General features: G+C 42.5%; 1 protein-coding gene across 3 annotated transcripts in view; it reads right to left on the minus strand.

The window, feature by feature from the left end:
• Positions 1-577: 577 nt before the first annotated feature.
• plch1 (phospholipase C, eta 1) overlaps positions 578-19,017 on the minus strand; it is a 58,746-nt gene continuing 40,306 nt past the window's right edge. For 2 of the 3 annotated variants that reach the window (XM_071540842.1, XM_071540827.1), the window contains 16 exons: positions 18,551-18,722; positions 16,958-17,065; positions 14,935-15,090; positions 14,016-14,078; positions 11,583-11,677; positions 10,336-10,433; positions 10,038-10,217; positions 8,596-8,703; positions 7,424-7,548; positions 7,028-7,112; positions 6,061-6,207; positions 5,482-5,561; positions 5,245-5,304; positions 4,299-4,689; positions 2,813-3,399; positions 578-2,758 (listed from right to left, as the gene is read on the minus strand). In XM_071540842.1, the coding sequence (XP_071396943.1) occupies positions 578-2,758; positions 2,813-3,399; positions 4,299-4,689; positions 5,245-5,304; positions 5,482-5,561; positions 6,061-6,207; positions 7,028-7,112; positions 7,424-7,548; positions 8,596-8,703; positions 10,038-10,217; positions 10,336-10,433; positions 11,583-11,677; positions 14,016-14,078; positions 14,935-15,090; positions 16,958-17,065; positions 18,551-18,722 (4,636 nt within the window). Of the gene's footprint in view, positions 3,400-4,298; positions 4,690-5,244; positions 5,305-5,481; positions 5,562-6,060; positions 6,208-7,027; positions 7,113-7,423; positions 7,549-8,595; positions 8,704-10,037; positions 10,218-10,335; positions 10,434-11,582; positions 11,678-14,015; positions 14,079-14,934; positions 15,091-16,957; positions 17,066-18,550; positions 18,723-19,017 lie in introns of all 3 variants that reach the window. The other variant, XM_071540835.1, reaches the window with a different exon arrangement.

The following is a 19,017-nucleotide window of genomic DNA, read 5'->3' on the forward strand; positions in this document are numbered from 1 at the left end:
ACTTAAATTTGATCTTTGATTATATGGATCCCATCCTTTAAAAGTGGCTGTTTGATTATACTACACATTCAAAAGATACAAAGACTGAGAAATTTTCCCTCTGCTTTAAACACAATTCCTCTTTTTTTTTGCTTCATAGTAAATGTAGACAGTTTGGACAGTACATCACAAGGACAAAGAAAACAAGAATCTGTACATCAGTCTAGGAAGTAGTTTTAAAGGAATCAACGTTCCCAAGTACATTTACACACTGAGCAGAACAGAGACAACACACTGCCAGACTAGAGTTCATTCACTATTGAATAGTAGGTATCTCATACAGGAAATTCATGCTGTCAGATCCAACCATAGAATATACAGTATGTAATGTGTCAGTTATATTGTACAGAGTATATTTTTGCTAGAAATATCCCAGAATGAGATTTATTTAACTGTCATAAGGGAAAGCTAAAGGTGAACATGGGAGCAAACAATGTTAATTATTTCCTTGATGTTCTGGCTTCTGGTGTAATTGTATTTCCTCAAGAATCACTGTTTGATTCTTCATCTCATTTTAGGTTATAGTCAGGACTTAGAGCTACAGTCTGAGTAGAAAGTAGACTTCAGGCTCTGAGGTAGAGCAGGAAGAGTCTGCAGGTGGAAGAGTATCATCAGTATAGTAGCGATCTCCATAGTGGTCCCCATATCCATAGCGTAATGAAGTGCACGCTCCCTCAGGAAGTCCCCTGTCCTCCAGCTGACCCAGGTAGCCTGCTATGTAAGAACCAGTAGAATGTCTGTTAGCTGGTGGGTTCTGTGAGGCTGGTTTATTCCGTAACACTACCCCACCAATACTGGCAGTACTATTGATCACCACCCCTGGCCGAGGCTTCAGAGCCTCCTGTTGCCTTTCTCGGGCGCGGCTATTGATGTGACGCACACGGCTTTGGCTCCGAGACGATAGGCGGCGGGTGAGGAGTGGAGGGGAATCATCTATATCCCTGGGAGCAGAAGGAGCTGTGTTAGGTGGCTGTGGCTGTGGTTGTGTCAGTGGCGGTTTTGCTACTTGAGGCAGCTGGGGGGACTGGGGTCTATCTCTGTCACTGTCATCCCCTTCCAAAGTGACCAGCTTACGTAGCTGCTCTGTAAGTGGATCAGAAGACTGTGATTGGAAAGTTACACCCCCCAGTGTACCCATCCTCTTATTGTTCGTCATATGGGGAGTGATGAAACTGCGACTGATAATGTGGTATTTACTCTGAAAGTTGCATGATATGTCTTCAGAGGTCAGGTCTCCCAGGGACTTGGACTTACAGGGGCTGGGGGCTTTGGAGGTTATGGGACCAGACTCAGGTAGAGCTGAGAAAGGGCCTAAACTAGTCTGTAATGAAGCTCCGGTTTCAGACAGAGATTGGTGCCTATTATTGATATGGGAAAACATTTGGTTCTGTGGTTGTGTTTGGATGTATGACTGTGTCTGGCATTGGCTGGGTGACTGGGTGTAGTGAGAAGCTGAAGATGCTGATGAGGGTGTGAAGCAGTCATAGTCCACTTGGCTGTATACCACATCAAAGTCAGAAGTAGGGGAATACAAACCTCTGTCATTACAGAGGCTTATAGGCACACCTGACAGGCCAGGGAGACTCTCAGAGGAGGAGGAACCATTCTGGAAGCACCTTACTGCCTCCCTCTCCATCTGTTTATCCCCAAGCCAATCTTGGTGGCACTTGTTTAGGGCATGACTGCCATTGTAGCTCCTCTGTTGGGTGTAGGACCTGCTGAATTCTTTGTTGTTGTCAAAGGACTGAGGTTTGTTCTGAGGAATGGGGTAGCTGTTCTGACGCAGCGGACTAGGGTTGGAAGGTCTAGAGTTGACGGGTCTGTGAAAGGGAGAAGGCTGGGAGCTGGATGGGAGCTGGTGGTTTTGGGACAGCTGATAGGAAGATTGGTTTACTTGGGAAGAACATTGTGAAAATGGTAGATTAGATGCATGTGGTGAGTGCTGGTGTTGAGTACTGTATGATGAAGGCAGCTTTTGCTGGGAGTAGGTGGGAGTGGACTCACTCTTTTGGTAAATGGCATGGCGTTTGGTTGGACTTGTGAGTCCTCCCCATGGGCTGCCATGTTGTGGCGAGGACAGCATCATCTCCAATGGATCCTCATCAACATTTATCTCCACTTCTGTAAAAGCACTTCCTGCTGAGTCATGGCAAAACTGGAAACAGTCATTGTTTACAGAAGGGCCCATGTAAGTTCTCGACACCCCGTGCTCCAGTTCTGACACTGGCCCTATGGGATCATACACCTCCTCATACACACTCTCTTCTGCCTCGCCAACCTCCTCACTACCGCCCCTCTGCATCTGAATATTATCCCAACCCACAATGTCCTCTTTCCCCAAACCCTGAGGCACCTTGGCTGGAGAAGACCCCAAGCTGTTTGAAGGAGTGCTGTACATAGAGTCTGCCTGAAGATGGATGGTCTGTTCCTTTAGGTTGTACACTGATGTAGGCAACAACACCTCCTCATCCAGAATGGTGTAGACCTCCTCTTGCTCAGTGGTCTCTGGGCTGGCGAGGAGAGGGGGAACAGGTGGGTCTACCTGGGAAGTCTTACGTGGTGAAAGGATTTCATGGTTTGTATGATTGGTCTTTTGAGCTGCCTTTTGAGGACTGATAGGGCGTTTCATTGTGCCTGTGTGATTAGATGCTCTGGTGGTCTTGAGAGGAGACATGAAATCATGCGATGCTTTGCTTGGGGTGGTAGGCTTGAAGTTTGACTGGTGTAGGGTGCGGGACATTTGAGTAGTGGTGTGGGAAGGGGAATTAAGGACATGATCAATGCTCTTGTAACCATTAGATAATGTTGTAAGATTGACCTGGTCAACAGTGCTATCAAACTGACCAATCAGAGCAGAGATAGAACCACAGGTGTCGTTCTCATTGCCTAAGGAAACAGCATCAATGAGTCTGGAGATGGCACTGTCATGCAAGAAGCCAGGACTCTTCAGATCAAAGTGGTCCACACTGACAGCGGAGAGAGGGGCTGCAGAGGAGGTGGCAGAATAGGAGGATGAGGAGTCTGAAGGTGCAACTGTGAATGTTGTGCTGTTTGAAGATGTCTCTGGTTTATTTGATCTCCTCTGGCTGTTCCCAGACGGTGAGCTGAAACAGTTTTTCTCTGTTCCTGTGGAGATGATCTTTGCTTTGTTTCCTCCGCTGACTTCTGATTGGTCTTTGTCATCTACACTTCTTGCTTCTCCACCAATAACCAGATAAGAGGTCTCTTCTGATTGGTCGAGTTCTTTATTTCTATTGATGTATGTCTTAGAAGGGGAGCAGACGCTAGGGTCGATAGAGGCCGATGATTCAATGAGGACGTCCACAGAGGAAGACCTGGGCCGGTCAAAGGGGCAAGTTCCTATGGACACAGAAAATTAAACAAAAATGTAATAAATTTAACTATACGTTCTACAATAGAACGTAGAACACCAAGCCAACCAACAATTAACTGACAACAATTAACAGTCCAGCCAACACAAGCCACTTGCAATGCACAGACAAATGGAATGTACCACCAAGTACAACTGTGAAGGGGAGGCTGGAAAATGAGGCTGTGAAGGTAAAAAAAAGGAAGAATCCATATTTGCAAACACCAATTTAGGAAAGAGATGGTCAAATGGGATCAATTTGGTCAAATGGGATCAGATGACACAGCAATATTTTTCTCAAACCACTTTAGTACAAAATACACTGGGTGGACGCAATACTGGTATGTTTTTGAATGACGCAACCTTCAGACAATAGGTGTTTTAGATTACCTGCAGGGATATCCTAGTCAGTTCTCTACTATAAAGAAACACAATAGAATGAAGATGGGACAGAAAAGGCAAGTTAAGGTATTAGGGAGAATAGTCTGTAGTCTGTCAGTTCACATGATTACTGTGCATCAATGTTAGGTATTTGGAGAAGGCTAAGTGAGACAAAGGAGAGGAATTAGAAAAGTTAACATTAGTCAAAGTGCAAAGCCATCCGAGGCAAAATGCAGCCAAAGACATTTCAACTCTAAACACAGTAGCAAGTCTGACATATAATTTAATGACATTACTTGGATACCACAGTGAAGGCATATTGTTCCCAAAGCCAACAGTGATGCTGTGATCACAACACTACAAAACACTGTTGGTTGGTTTGTGTGAGTATGACATAATGCATCCTGAATCTTACAAAACCTCTAATGCTTTACGTTGAACAGATGTAATTTTGAGTTTTATTCCAGAATATATCTAAGCTTTCAAAGGACCAGAGTGGAATACCCACCAATGACAGTGTCTGCACCCATATCATGCTGTTCCTTGTCCGGGGAGCAGAGGGACAGCTGCCCTTGCAGGAGTCTGTCCAAGGGCATGGAGATAGGCCTGTGGGTAAGGGGGACCCGGGGTAGTTGACGTCTCTCCACCCCTGCCTCCTTCCCTGCTATGTACTCTCCTCCTGCCCCTGCCCCTGTGCTGTTATTTCGGTCTGATATAGAAGCCACTGACTCTGCTAGGGCCATCTTGGTCTTCTTGCGTCCCTTAGCGGGGGCACTGGCTGTGCGCCGCAGCAGGTGATCGCTGATGGAGCGTTTCCTATGGGCAGCACTAGAGTTTCTGTCCACCGCAGACTTAGAAGAACGGTTAAACAAACCCCGGATGCCTCGCAGCTGATGACCCTGAGGGCAGGAGGATTAGAACAGGGAGGGAAAAGGAAATAAGAGGGAAAAAAGAATGGTAAAAAAGAGGAAAATAAGTTTGCTTCTTAAAAACACATTTTCAACCAAGATGCACATCTGAGAATAAACAGAACTCTTCACTCTTCACACTTCAGACATTAATATTTAATAAAACAATCAAAAGATACACTCAGCTTAATGCAAAGTCAACAATAGCTTTTTGTATGCATTGCCAATAGATGGCACCATTACCTCCCAAGTCACCACAACAAACAGGCTGCAAAAAGCCATTGTAGATTATGCATGCATAATCTACAATGCTTGTTTTTTTTTAATGTAGTACTGCATATGTTCTTCTTAAAGAACAGTTCTTCGAAATAAAACTTAATGCCAGCAGCAAACTTAAATGGCCTTATAAGCAAATTGTATAAAGTCTTAATTGTTTAATGTCACACACAAACAACCCACTGTGGATACAGCAGAACACAAAACTGCACTTTTGCATTCATGCATCACAGTTTCATGCAGCATACAGACCCTATGGTATCAGGATACCTTGTTAGATCCTAGAAAGTGCATTATGGTAAAGCTGGGGTTCAGGACTAGAGGACTCCACTAGAAAGACAAAGGATTGAAGGAGCATAGCTTGAATGGTGTGTTGGGATGAGAAAAACCAACAAATATTGTTTTTGACAACTTTTCCGTTTACCTCTCGAATGTACCCTCAATTGTCAAAAGAGGTTCACAGGGGGAATATTAGAGGTAATCATATCAGCGTTATAGACTACTTACCTTCCCATAGGTGTCATGCACTGATACATGCACAAAGATGGAAGCCTCGGTCAACCCCTCCAAGTAAACATGTCTGTAACCTGTTGTTAGAGATGAAGGGAAAGAGTGAGAATATAAGTGGTGAGTGAGCAAGAGCATGAGTAAATGAGTGAATGAGTCAAAGAAAGATAACAGCTGTAACCAGACTGTTGATTGTGTACTAGTTGCCTGAGGAGAGGGCATCAGGAGTTCAGAGATAACTTGTCACTTGAATGTGGACAAGAATAACCTGCCATGCCACAGGTCTTTTATAATACAAATCATGGTTCACCAAACACAAGATAATATGCACTGCCAATGCCATAGGGGATATCATGTGAGTAAGTGTGAGCGTGCATGTGTGTGTGTCTGTCTGTCCATCTGTCTTGCAATAGCTACAATGATACTAATTGACAATGACATCTTGTGTCCCCCATTAAGTGCATGTCATTCACACACAGTCCTCTGCATAAATTAAATACAGAAAAATCACAAAAAAGTCCCAAATGTTTAATTTCCCAGCAGATGGAATGTTGAAAAACTGAGGAATACTGCACAGACCAGGCATAAGGCTGCTGAAGGCAACAGTCCGTTGGCCAACAAAGTCTCGTCCAATGGGGTCGTGGTCCCAGACGAGGAAACGCACCAGAGCCACCTCAGCCATGTGGAGAGTAAAGGACAGTGTCTCTTCCCATACTGGATTAAAACCTTTGGGGGGGGAGCAAATACTTAGTATCTGTTACATTCAGTGTATGTTAGATTGAAGAGAGCATAGTAATATGTGTATCAAGCCAGACATCCAAAAATGAAGAGATGGAAATGATAAGATGATTTGTCCAATCATCTTATTTAATGGATCAATGCCCCTGCACAGTAATCTCATAATACTATTGAGCTCCCAGGGACAAATAACCTTTCCCAGTGGAGGCTTTTCCCCTCCCCCTGCTGTGGTCACTCCCCTTGGGGACAGGCCAGGATAAACACCAGACCCCCTTCTCTTCTGCTTCGTTCATGCCAACACACTAGGGAATTAGTCTGACTCTTGAGCCCGACAGTACTCGACAGGCCAAAGTAAAACGCAACTTCAGTAGCTATAGAATTGTATCATTTGAACCCTGTTTTATAGGGATGGGGGCAATATTTATTAGAAGTTCATAGAGGTCACTAAATTGTATGAGATTACATTAGCTATTGCTTGTGTGCCATACATATCTGATAATAAGAAAAACAATCAATCAATTCATTTACAAAGCACTTTTCTAAACAAAGTTACAAAGCGCTTTGCAGAGGATAAAAAAAACCCAACATAAAATCAACAGCAAAAGCTATAAAAAACACAGTAAGTGATATATAAGGAGTCATAGAAGGGAGCCAAGGAACAATAGTGAAAGGTCACATGAAGCAAGTCATTATATAGTTTTACGAAGTGTTTAGTACAGTATAATGTATGTTTTTGGCAGAGTATGTGTGTATGTGTGTGTGTGTGTGTGTGTGAGAGAGAGAGAGAGAGAGCGTGTGTGTGTCTAACCATTGTCATCTACAACTCGTGTCTGTTCTTTGCAGCAGTCAACAGGCAGGCCGATGATCTCCACCTCGACAAAGGGGTCGATAATCTGATGAAGAGGGAAGGATAACATTACTAAATGGCAAGGTTTAGTAATTCTATTAATTCTATTAAGCAATTCTATAAATACAGTTCAAAGAATAATTTATGCTGTTGAACGTTGTCTCTACTGAATGTAAATTGAGTACATCTCTGTATGCAGTTGTTTGAGCATGGGCATTTACAAGCATCTGTGTTTGTGTATAGGTGTGTGTGTGTGTGTGTGTGTGTGTGTGTGTGAGTGAGAGAGAGAGAGAGAAAGAGAGAGAGAGGGAGAGAGAGAGCTTGCATGCACACATATGTGCATCTATGTGTGTGTACCTCTCCACGGTCTCCAAGCATGGAGTCTGGTGGTTTGGGCAGCTGTTGTCCACTAATGATCTTGAGAATCAGCTGCTTCTTGGGGTAAGCTGGAAGTGGGTCATCAGAGAATGGGTTGAAGGAGCCTAGAGGGGATAAAAGACAGTAGAAGAAGAATTGTGATTCATTGTCATCTCTCCACTGTGCGTGTGTGTGTGTGTGTGTGTGTGTGTGTGTGTGTGTGTGTGTGTGTGTGTGTGTGTGCGCACGTCTGTGTGTGTGCCTGTTTACATACATATTTATATATATGCAAGGGTGGAGGTACATTTACAAAGTACTTCTTCTTATTTCTGTAATTGAGTAGCTTTTTTGGAATATTTTTGAAGTCAGTAATTTTACTTTTATTTGAGTATGTTTGACTGAAGAATGGCACATTGCTACATTGGAATTCACATCCATTACAGAGTAAAACATTTGTATACTCTCCATGAGTATTGCACATAGACCATAAAAAATAACCTGTGCCAGCACGCAAAGGCAACGTTAACTAACTGTAACAATAACTGATCAAATTCATTCATGAGCAGCTTAGTTAACACTAGTCAAAAAGCCATCCATCCTTCTACAGTATTATTGGGTTGTTGTCTAGCTAGTTTACTAGCCTTGCTTGCTAGTTGGATAGCTAACAGCAAAAGAAACATCAGTGCAGTAGCATTACTGAATAATGGGGATGGGTAGTTTCTAATCACAGACTGAATAAAGATATGAATTTCAAAATCTTATTTTTACACTGCTCAACATGGTCTAACAACAATATCACATATTTAATTCTCTGTCCTCATCCTTTTTGCACTTCATACAAAAGATCATATATAACTATATCTGCTTTTTTAAAGTAACTTAGTAACTTTTACTAGTACATTACATTACTATTACATAGAGTACATTTTAGATTTACACCAATAACCATTTCAATTCCTGTACAGTGTATTTCTGAAGTGGACAATTGGGAACTCATGATCCAGCATGTTTACACTCCTACCTAACCCTACCCCATCTTTACCTCTAACCCTATTACATGTTAGTTTTTCATAGATACCATCAACAAATATTCCTGCATAAATAACCAGTGATTCAAAGTTATTTTTGAATGTGTGCATGCGTGTGTGCCTGCAGCATGTTTGTCTCAGTACCTTTGCACATGGGAGGGGGCTTGAGGACGTATCCACTACCTCCATTAACCATGAATTTGGCTCTATTGAGCTGCATCATCCTGCCCTCTGTCTGGTAGTTCAGGGCGACTGGAAGAGAGAGAAAAAGACAGAAAGAAGGATGTTTATTTAGCTGCCCAATCCACTGTTCAGCCTCTAGTCCCAATGTAATATCTGTATCCAGATATGAAATAAACTGCGGAAATCACTGTGAGGTTAATCATTAATCTGCTGTAAAAATCAATAGGTGGCAGAGACCCATATAAACAGGGTGATGCATCTCTTTATCAGTCATTATGTTTTATATTCATTAAACGTTGCTCTTTTGTTTATTTATTCATTTAATCTTTCGTTATAGGAAGGGGAAAGCCTTTTTTCCACACACAACCTAAATTTTAAAATTAAATAAATAAATATGTGCAGGGAAACAAACAAAAAGAAAATGGAAACAGCCAAAGGGGATGAATCACAGCTGTTTCAAACACAATCCAGTTCAGGAGTATTTGTAGGTGACAGGGAGATACTTACATCATTCTCTTTTTCTCTTTTTTGTTGTCACCTTTGTTACTGTTGCTTTTGTTGTACAGTGTTGCTGCTTTGGCAATTTAAAAACTGTTATGACACCAATATTCAAACTGAATTGGATTGGATTGATTGGATTGGAGAAAGAGAGAAACAGAGAACCACAGATTCCTTGGATCTTGGATTTCTTGAATCTGTTCAATCCCAGAACAGGCAATTTTTTTGTGTCATTCTTTCATTAAATTGTTTCCCATCCTTCTCCCTTTATTTTCAACCCCTCCCCCTCTTTTCAACCCTTCATCGCATTTTCATTTATCTATGTATGTTTCCCTTATCCTCATAAATACCTGTACTGGCTGTAACCCCGCAAATACACTCACAGACACAGAAACAACCCCACACAACATGTAAACACATAAACAACTCTGTTCAACTGGATTAGTGCTAGTCACACTCATATCCATTAGTCTCTGCACAGATGACTGAGCTGGGACAAACCATGTGATATGATATGTGTGTAAATTAAGTGTGTGATGTGCATGGCCCAGCTGCAAAGTGTGTGTGTGTGTGTGTGTGTGTGTGTGTGTGTGTGTGTGTGTGTGTGTATGTGTGTGTGTGTGTGTGTAATATACTGCAAACGTGGTAGGCAGTGTGCTTTGATTGTGTGTTGAGTATAGTGTACCTTTTTGGCAGTCTGTGCGCGTGTTTTAGTGTGTGTGTGTGTGTGTGTGTGTGTGTGTGTGTGTGTGTGTGTGCGTGTGCCTGCAATGGTACGCCGTGTCAATTGGTCCATGCTGTCCAGATGTGTAATGACAGGCATATGGCTGAAGGGACCTGGCGTTGGCACTGACAGACAAGGTCCCTTTGGGTCAAAGGCTTAGAGTGACGGACAGCTGTCTCACCCAATTGGCAGCCCGTATTCCAGTAGAACTGGGGGTTGAAGTTAGATGAGTCGATGCGATAGGCTGAGGGGTAAATCCGTGACAGCTGTCTCTGGTTGAAAGCCAGGAACTGTTCGGCTCTGTGATTGACCAGAGACTGGGCCCTGGTCTCGCTGAATGACAGAACATCACCTGGAGTACCTGAGAGAATCATGGGTTGGGCATGAGAAAATCACTTTAAGAGAGAGATTGTGGGGTGTGTGTGTGTGTGTGTGTGTGTGTGTGTGTGTGTGTATGTGTGTGAGCTTTGGTGTTTCACCTTCATTCAGACACTCCTGTGAGGCGACAGAGTTGGTAAACACCACCAGGTTTGACAGATCTCTACTCAGCTTCATCGTCTTCCTCTTCCTTCCACCCCTAAAACAATGGCCACAACAAGATAACGCAGAGGAGTGTGAGTGAGATCTTCTAGAGAAAGAGCTACACCCCATGAGATCAGTGAAGTAGCTACAGATAGACAGAGGGATGGAGAGGAAGACATACACAACCTCATCCACCCTCTTTACGCATTTACAGTGACAACAGCATAGCAGGCAAAGAGGATTGTCCATCAACGTGGCAGCTTGCAAACCGTAGGGAAGAGCATCAAAGGGAAAAAGCTTCATAGGGACCAGAGCACATGCAGTGCAGGAAGATTTGCACGCACGCACACACACACACACACACACACACAGTCAGTCAGATAGACATTCAGGAGCATGCTTGCAGAAATCTGCATCGTGACAGTTCCTGAGGACATGCATACATGAATATGTAACCATGAAGAGAAACTGGAAGAACAAAGACAGACAAAGGCCATATACACAGAGAGCTACTGAAGGAGAAAAAACAACTGCATTTCCATACTTCCTGCCCAATGCACACACTCACACAGACAGGGAGAGAGAAGAAAAGTGACTCAGAGATAGACAGAGAGAGAGTGTGTGTGAGAGAGAATTAGAGTCTAAAAAATAGAGAAATAATGCCTGTACACTGTGCTTTTCTGAGGTCCTTCATTTGAGTGACATTTCAAATGTACACCAGGACACATCAAGGTAATTTTGGCTCCTTTCTTAAGTCGCTGCTACTAGAAAGAAGTTTTAGCATCAAAAGGAGGCTGTGGTCCAAATCTGGACTTAAGCCATGTTAAAAGACATTCAGCACTGTAAAGAGTGTCGCAGTAAGATTAGACATGAAAGGATTAGGAATCAAGACTGTTCAAGTACATGAGGCTGCCCCTCCTTCGCTGGCAGCCGAATGCTGTGCTGTCAGTGGTTTTTTGGGCTTGGAGCAGTAACTTTAAGTCCATGATTCTCTTTCCTACGGACATAATTGATTGCTGAAAATGCCTTGGTGGTTCGCATTGCACTACTGATGCTCTGGATTGGTTTATGCTCCCAGCAATTAAGAACCATCAAACCTCTCAGCTGTGGGTGGTGTCAGTGAGTGTCAGTGAGTGCCAGGCAGGGCCCATTGTTGGGGTGAAGTAGATTTAATTTTTATTTATTTTTTTTATTTTAAGGTCACCTGTTGAACTGTCCTCCGGCCTCCCTCCCAGAGCCCTCCTGATCATCGTCCTCCTTCTCGACACTTTGGCATGATAGCCTGGATTTGGAGTGCCTCTGGATAATGGACACACACACAAACACGTATAATGAAGGTTTGGCATAACATTTATTGCCCTATCTTTGAAACATTGGAAAACTGATAAATACTGCATACATCACTCGGTACAAGTTAATTTCCAGTTGAAATGCTTTTTATGGCACATATTAACCGTGATTTACGGACAAATGTGTTTACACTGATACTGTACTGTGTACTTATACTAATAATAGATATTCATTCAATCTCATACACAAACACAGCATGCACACCTCCCATGAACAAATTCTTAACACAAGCGTATGTTGTAACAAGCATATGTTGTAGTGCCACCCCCACATTCTGTATTACATACATGTACATGTTCCCGCCCACATACAGACTGGTGCTATGAGAGCGCTTTGGTTGTCAGTGGTCTTTGATAGTTGTGTGTCTTTGGTAAAGTGTGCATGTTTTGTAGCAATTGATGTGTGATCCGTAGAGTGTGTTGTTGTAATAGTTGTTTGCGTGTGTATGTGTGTGTGTGTGGGCGGGTGTGTTAGGTATAGTTTATGTGCTTGGTAATTATACAGAGTGTGTATTTGGTGGAGCATGTGTTTCTATGAGAGGAGCAACATTTCTATTAGAGCTAAAGTGGAGTTGAGAAGAGGATGAGGGTCGCGGTAATTACAGGGTTTGGGCTGCTTGCCAACATATTACACACACTCATGAAATTCATGCATACACACAGACACGCGCACACACACACACACACACTCACAACACATATGTGTAGGAGGATGCATAATGCAAAGAGGGTGGAATGAAAGAATGAAGAGGAGAAGTGAGTGGGTAAACAGAGGAAAAGGGGAGGGAATGGAAAGTGAAAGGATGAAGGAGGTGGAAGGGGGATAGAGGAAGAACGTCAGAGTGAATAATAACCAGGATGAGGAATCAGGGGGTATAGAGAGAAAATTTGGAGAAAAAAAAACATAAACAAGCACACACACAACATTGATGTCCAAATCTATCTTTCATCGAAGGGATACAACGGATGTAAAAACTGAACGAGGAGATGAATTGATGCCGAATTCATCAGAGAAAAGCAGAAAACCTCAAGGAGAGGGGCAGCACTCGAAAACATATTCTAAGCAATTTGTCAACACAGCCATCCCTCTTGAGGCCTAACACATTAGCAACATTCAAAGAGACAAACATCTGGTTGTCTTATACCTCAGAGAGGATCCAATCAAGAAAGTGCATCCCTTAGATCTGGATGTATAATTCACAGATGCACATGCATTAATTTCAAAGGATTAGCAGTGTGGAATTGGAAGATTAGTATGACAATATTAATTATGATTCTACTACCATAGGCTAAAGATAAGAGGGTGATATGTTTGCAATTTCTATGTGGGACTTTGTTTTTTTTTTTGTCTTTTTTTTTTTGTTCTTGTGTGAGAACAGTGAGGGTGCTTCCATTTTGCTTCTCCACCATAACAATTAGTGATGCTAATCAAGTTTAGAGACATATCACACTGAGGGACATCGTGTCTCTTGGCCAATACATTATGCCACAATTCTGCTCTTGATGATTTTTTTCATTAGACTAAGACGCTGTCCAATCATGGTGACTGACAGGCTATTACCCACAATTCCACGCTCCTGGGGAATGATTAGAATCAGACAGTCTAAGAAAGAAAAGTCTAAGAAAGCTTCTGTAAGATGAATGCACAGTCTATAGGAGAAATATAGTTGTTTATTAAAGTTATTTTTTATATTAATAGATGATCATACATGATAAATGATTTTGAAACCCACTATAATTAATTTATTTCAATATCACATATCAATAGAGGCTTTGTAGAAGCAGTCTGGAACCCCTGGCGGCCATGTTGGGAGACCACCATGTAATTTGAAAACACAACTACCTAGTCCAAGTTGCTGAGTGTGCTCAGCGAGGTGCTCTGCACTCGAAACGCGTTGCATATTCTGCATGTAGAATCTTTATAGCCTATATATGTTCACCTGCTCATTGTTGTCCATTGATGCGCTTTTGAAGCTTTAATAAATATTTTGATGTTACACGAGGAAGGTGCTTCCAATCACTTTATTTTGATTAGATTCTGTGCCACTTTGGAAGCCATTTTTGACGTTCACGTAGGTTCCCCAGTGATACTACTCTTCCACTAATTTGTCAGTGGTCGGTTATGGCTGCTATGGTATTTAGAATGATTCTGCAAAGTGCGTATTAGATACTGCGCAAAAACTGAAGACTGACTGACCTGAATTTGCCTCTTGATGGCAATGAGACCCTACAACACAAATAGTTCAGGAAACAAGCAAAGAAGAACAACCTCTCGCCATGTGCCTCACCTTCTGTTTGAGTGTCGCAATGAAGGATCTGCTCTGCGATTTCTTCAGAACCCCTTTGGAACTCTAGAGACAAGGAGAACACAGTTAGAGACTGTGTGTGTGTGTGTGTGTGTGTGTGTGTGTGTGTGTGTAGGTGCACGTGAGTGTATGCATGTGCGTGCGTGTGTGCATGTATGTGTGTGGATCTATAACAACCACATTAGCACCCAGTGAGTCACTTAAACTCTAAATCTCACTGCAGCTGGAGGGGCTGCAACAGACATCAGCCAATAAACCGTAGAAGATGAGAGATGAGAGAGGGAGAGAAAAAAGAGAGAGAGAGAGAGAGATGGGAGAGAGAAGACAGATATATATAGAGACAGAAGAAAATGAGAGAAAGAGAGAGAGAAAAAGAGTGAGAGAGAAAGGCGTATAGACAGAATGGGGTGAAGGGGATCACCAACAAAGTAGGAGTAGAATAAAGTGAATAGGAACTCCCGGTGCACAACACCCACTACATTAAAATGGATGTCAGGAAACTGAAGCTTCTAAGAATAGCGCAAGAGGCAGGCAGGGAAATTAAATATTAAGTAACACTGCAGACATTCAGCTTCTCATTACTTTTGGTCTGTATTTACATGCTTCAGATGAAACACCACCCATGGAGATGGAGTTAGCGTTCCCTTTGGAGGGGCGTGAGGAGGTGCTGCAGGAGAATGACGGCTGGTTTTCTCTGTGCTTTTTGTTTGTTCAGTACGTGTGTTTGACCTGTGAGTAATATAGCAAGTGGTCTCCTCCTTCTCCTTCTTTTTCTCCTTCTCCCTCCATGACTAACACCATGTCCTAGTTTTATCCTCCCTCTCTCCTCTTTCTTGTCTTTGTCTGTTGACAATAACTACCCTGCTCCTGCAGTAACACACACTGCCTGTTAGGGGCGTACCTGCCGCAGATTCTTCTGAATGCCCTGGTGTGTGGCTCGGAGCAGGGCGCGGATGCTGAAGCTGTCCGTGTCTTCCTTGTCCCCGATCTGAGACTCCTTCAGCAGGGAGTCCAGTTTCTTCCTGATGTGAGACTCCACCTGGTGATGGCCGTTGCTCTGTGTGAGGAGAAGAGGAAGGTTAGGAGGAGAGCGAGGGCGAGAGAGAGAGAGAGAGGTGAGAGAGGTGATAGGAAGGCAAGAGAAAGAGAGAGGTAATTTCAACAGAGGTGCAAGGAGATATTTAAGGATAGAGGATGGTGCCATCTTGAAAACAAACCTGACATGATGAGGAGACAGAGACACTGAAATGGAGGTGGTAAGTATATCCACCATAATATATATCCACCATTCTCAGAGACAATGTGTAATAGATTATGACAATAGATAATCTTGCTTACTTTTGATTAAAAAAAAAAGAAAATGTTAATGATTTATTAGTTAGATATTCAAGATCATATAAGTGTAAACAAATACTACAATCACCATGTCTTTCTTTCACAGCCCGTCTATCACTAGTTAATGGAAACGGATTCTATGTTAGTCGTGGCTGCTGTGAAAACAGACAGCCATCCTGATGCTTATCTCTCACTAGTTTAATTAGCTCAATACAAAAACCTCTCCTCAGTGGATATGGTGGAAACCTGCCACCATCCCTTCAAAATGTCAATTGTCAGTGGAGCCAAAATGACATCTGCAGCCTCTTGTCTCCAACTAACTCTGGCAGATTCAGCCCATTTTCTAATAAACGGTCGAGCCATTTGAAAATAACAGGAGTGTATCCCTGGTTTTAATGCTTTGAGGGGGACCATGGAAGTATTGTATTACAGAATAAATAAGAAGGCTTAAGAAAGGCTATAAAAAGGAGGGATCTACATCTGCCATGCAGATCTAATGAACAAGCCATGATATTATGCTCTGGCATGTTTTACACGTTGCTACACTGCTCGTCTATTAAAATAAATCGTAAATTCAAACTCTCTACACTCACACTGGGGAAATGTTTATATCTGCATCATTTAGCATTGATTATCCCAAATCATTACTGCACTGATGATCTATAAAACTTCATGAGCATCAACATTACAACCCAATTAGTGCAGTCATTACATGTAGCACAGCAATGTCATTAAGATCCCATTATCTAACCTCTGCTTGTGGTGCATGTGTGTGGGAGGATTGGATTCTCCAACATTAATCAATGCCGGTCCAAATTAAGAATTTCACCTGATAGGCTGCTGTTGTTGCCCTATTTACTGAATGACCTGATTGAGAAGGAGACAATACAGACAACCACACAGGCGAGCTTCCCAGACAGACAGGAATATCAGAAAAAAGGCAGAGTGATATGGAGTTACTTTTGTATCTCAATTTTTAAAGGGAAAAAAATGTTTTGAATGTGAAAAATGAGGCTTGGAAGTGAAAAAAGATTAAAAAAAAAAAATGTTTTAAAGTGAAAAAATAATTATTCTCCTTTCACTTACAATTATGTCTGCTCCTTCATTCAAATCTCTCTAACGCTCTTGATTACCTTATTATGAGGATAGCTTGTAAAATGAGATTTGTGAAAAGGGATTTGAATGAATGAAGATTTGTATTGATGAAAAAAAAAATGAATGGAAAAAAGGATGTTGTACATGAAAGGAGAAGAATCAAAAACTGAAAACTTTTTCTTTTCCACTGTCAAAACTTTTTTCGCTTTCAAACCTTTTTTTCCACTTTTTGCTTCCAAACCATTTTCCCTTTTTCAAAGATAAAAAGTAACTCCACAGAGTGACACAAACACAAAGAGGAGGATCAAGACAAATTGAAAACAAGGAAGTGAGCGTGACAAGATTACAGACAAGACAGGTTTATGGTGTAGGTAAGTACAGTCTTCTGTAGTACTGAAGTTGACACATCCTGTCTGCCAGGGTGTGTGCAGTAACGTGTGAGTGTGTGTTTGTGTACATATGTTTGTCTATATGATATGTCTCTTCTGACTTACATTACTGTTCTTTAGCTTGAAATCGTCCTCAATTTCATCAGCGCTGTCATCATCGGACACCTCCCCCTCTTCGATATCCGCTGACAGATAGGCAGGCAGACGCTTCCCCTGGATAGAGAGGGAGAGAGAGACAGAGAGAAGGAGAGAAAGAGAGGGGGACGGAGTGAGCATGACAAAGATATATAAGACCTATGTATGTCTTAAGCACAGCACAATCCCTCACATATCTCCTCCTCCTCCAGCCACACATGTGCCGCATATACTGTACACTACAACGCCCACGCAGGTTGGACCACTAAGCTAGTCTGGTATGTGCACATTTACAGATACACACTCACTCACCTGCACACAAGCTTGCACATCCACACACACACACACACACACACACACACACAAAGGTAATCTCCTTCAGAGGTCTTTGAGTGGCTCTTTTCCCAGTATTTACAGTCAGAGTGAAAACCATTAATGCCACACACAAGCACCCAAGAGGGCACAGTATACATACACACACACACACACACACACACACACATACACACACACTAAATTCACAATCAGTCACTGATTCTCTGAGCAGCTCTTTCAGCAGAGTGGAAGCCCATTAGAGAGCCATTCTGAAGGTGTGAGTGGGAGTTGGGATTTTCTAAGCTTCTCCCTGTAAGACCGCAGCGCACCACTTCAACTGAACACTAACGACCCCAAATCAATGGCACAGTCACAGCTCCCCGCAGCCCTTAAACCACTGCCCCACCTAACCTATCCCCTCTTCCTCGTATCTCTGCCTGTCAATCACTTTGGAGAGAGCAGATAAGCTCCAGAGGAGGGCAGGGGGAGGAAAGCAATGGAGGACAACTGTTAGGGAACAGCAAAGGGCTTTATAGAAAATCAATAATGCTCTTTCACCTTTGAGAGCCCCAGCTGGGGAGGATCAAGGTGAAAACCCCTTTCCAGAGGAACAATGCAGGCTTTCCTCACGTCACAGATAAAGTCTGGTTCTTCTTATAAAAAATTCAATTAACACTGAATGCACTTATGCATTCAAATGTTCTCTCTTTCGCTCTCTCTTTCCCTCTCTTTCTCTCTTGCCTGTGTGTTTGAAGAGACTTCCCACCAAGCTGGCGGATAAAGACGAGTGCTGAGTCTCCCCATGTAGGCCTTGGTCTGGTTATCACTGTGTGTCTGCGTGTGTGTATTAATGCAGGGAAAACCAACAGTCTGTCACTCTGTCATCATACGCCAGAGTCTCTTCCTTCTCTCCTTTTCCCTCTATGACTAATACCATGGCCTAGTTTTATCCTTCCTTTCTCCTCTTTCTTCTCCTCATCTGTTTATTGACAATAATTACCCGCCTCCATATGCAGTCCGTCTCCCACTACCCTCCCCTGTACAGCAAAGATTAAGCACAGCACCCAAAATATGGAGAGATAATGAGTGCTCTCTTCACCTAGTTCAAGGAAAAATAGAGGAAGGAAATGTTCAAAGGATCCTTTGCTTTCACAAGTGCACACTTGCACAATAAATCTGAAGAAAAGACATTTTTTTATTAATTTGTTCATTCAAAACAAAAGTCATGCATCCATCCATCCATCTTACTTTTATGAGTATCTTGCCCTGAAGGCTGTGAGGGCTGGGTAAAGTCCTGGAGTCTCTGCTTAGTGTATTTCCCAGGTCCAGTTTGTCTCCCAGGATCTCTCGGAGGTACTGAGCGATCTTCTTCTGCTGCTGGATGCTACAGTGGTTTTCTATGGATAGAATCACCGGATACCTGGAAAGAACATAACACACATCCTCAGGCTCCCATAAATCACATAAAACCTGTGAAAGGTTATATAATGCATTTCTTGAGTGCAGCCAATAGGCTGAAACGAGACTGATCTGCTGACATGAGTGTAAATCCCATTTACGACAGCATTTCCACCTGCCAGGCAAGAAAATCACTGCAGAATGTGTTTCCTTTTCTCACTTTCAATCTCAAGTAGAGAACCTTGAAACACAGAGCAAGTAAATGAAACAAAGGAATTGCAGAAACACTTCTTTTGTGGCATGGTGTGTCTGTATTT

The sequence above is a fragment of the Centroberyx affinis genome, unplaced genomic scaffold (genome assembly GCF_046629955.1).
Source record: "Centroberyx affinis isolate AG114_WGS23_722 - 3 ecotype Tasmania unplaced genomic scaffold, CSIRO-AGI_Caff_v1 ptg000211l_1, whole genome shotgun sequence".
In the NCBI taxonomy this organism is placed as follows: domain Eukaryota; kingdom Metazoa; phylum Chordata; class Actinopteri; order Beryciformes; family Berycidae; genus Centroberyx; species Centroberyx affinis.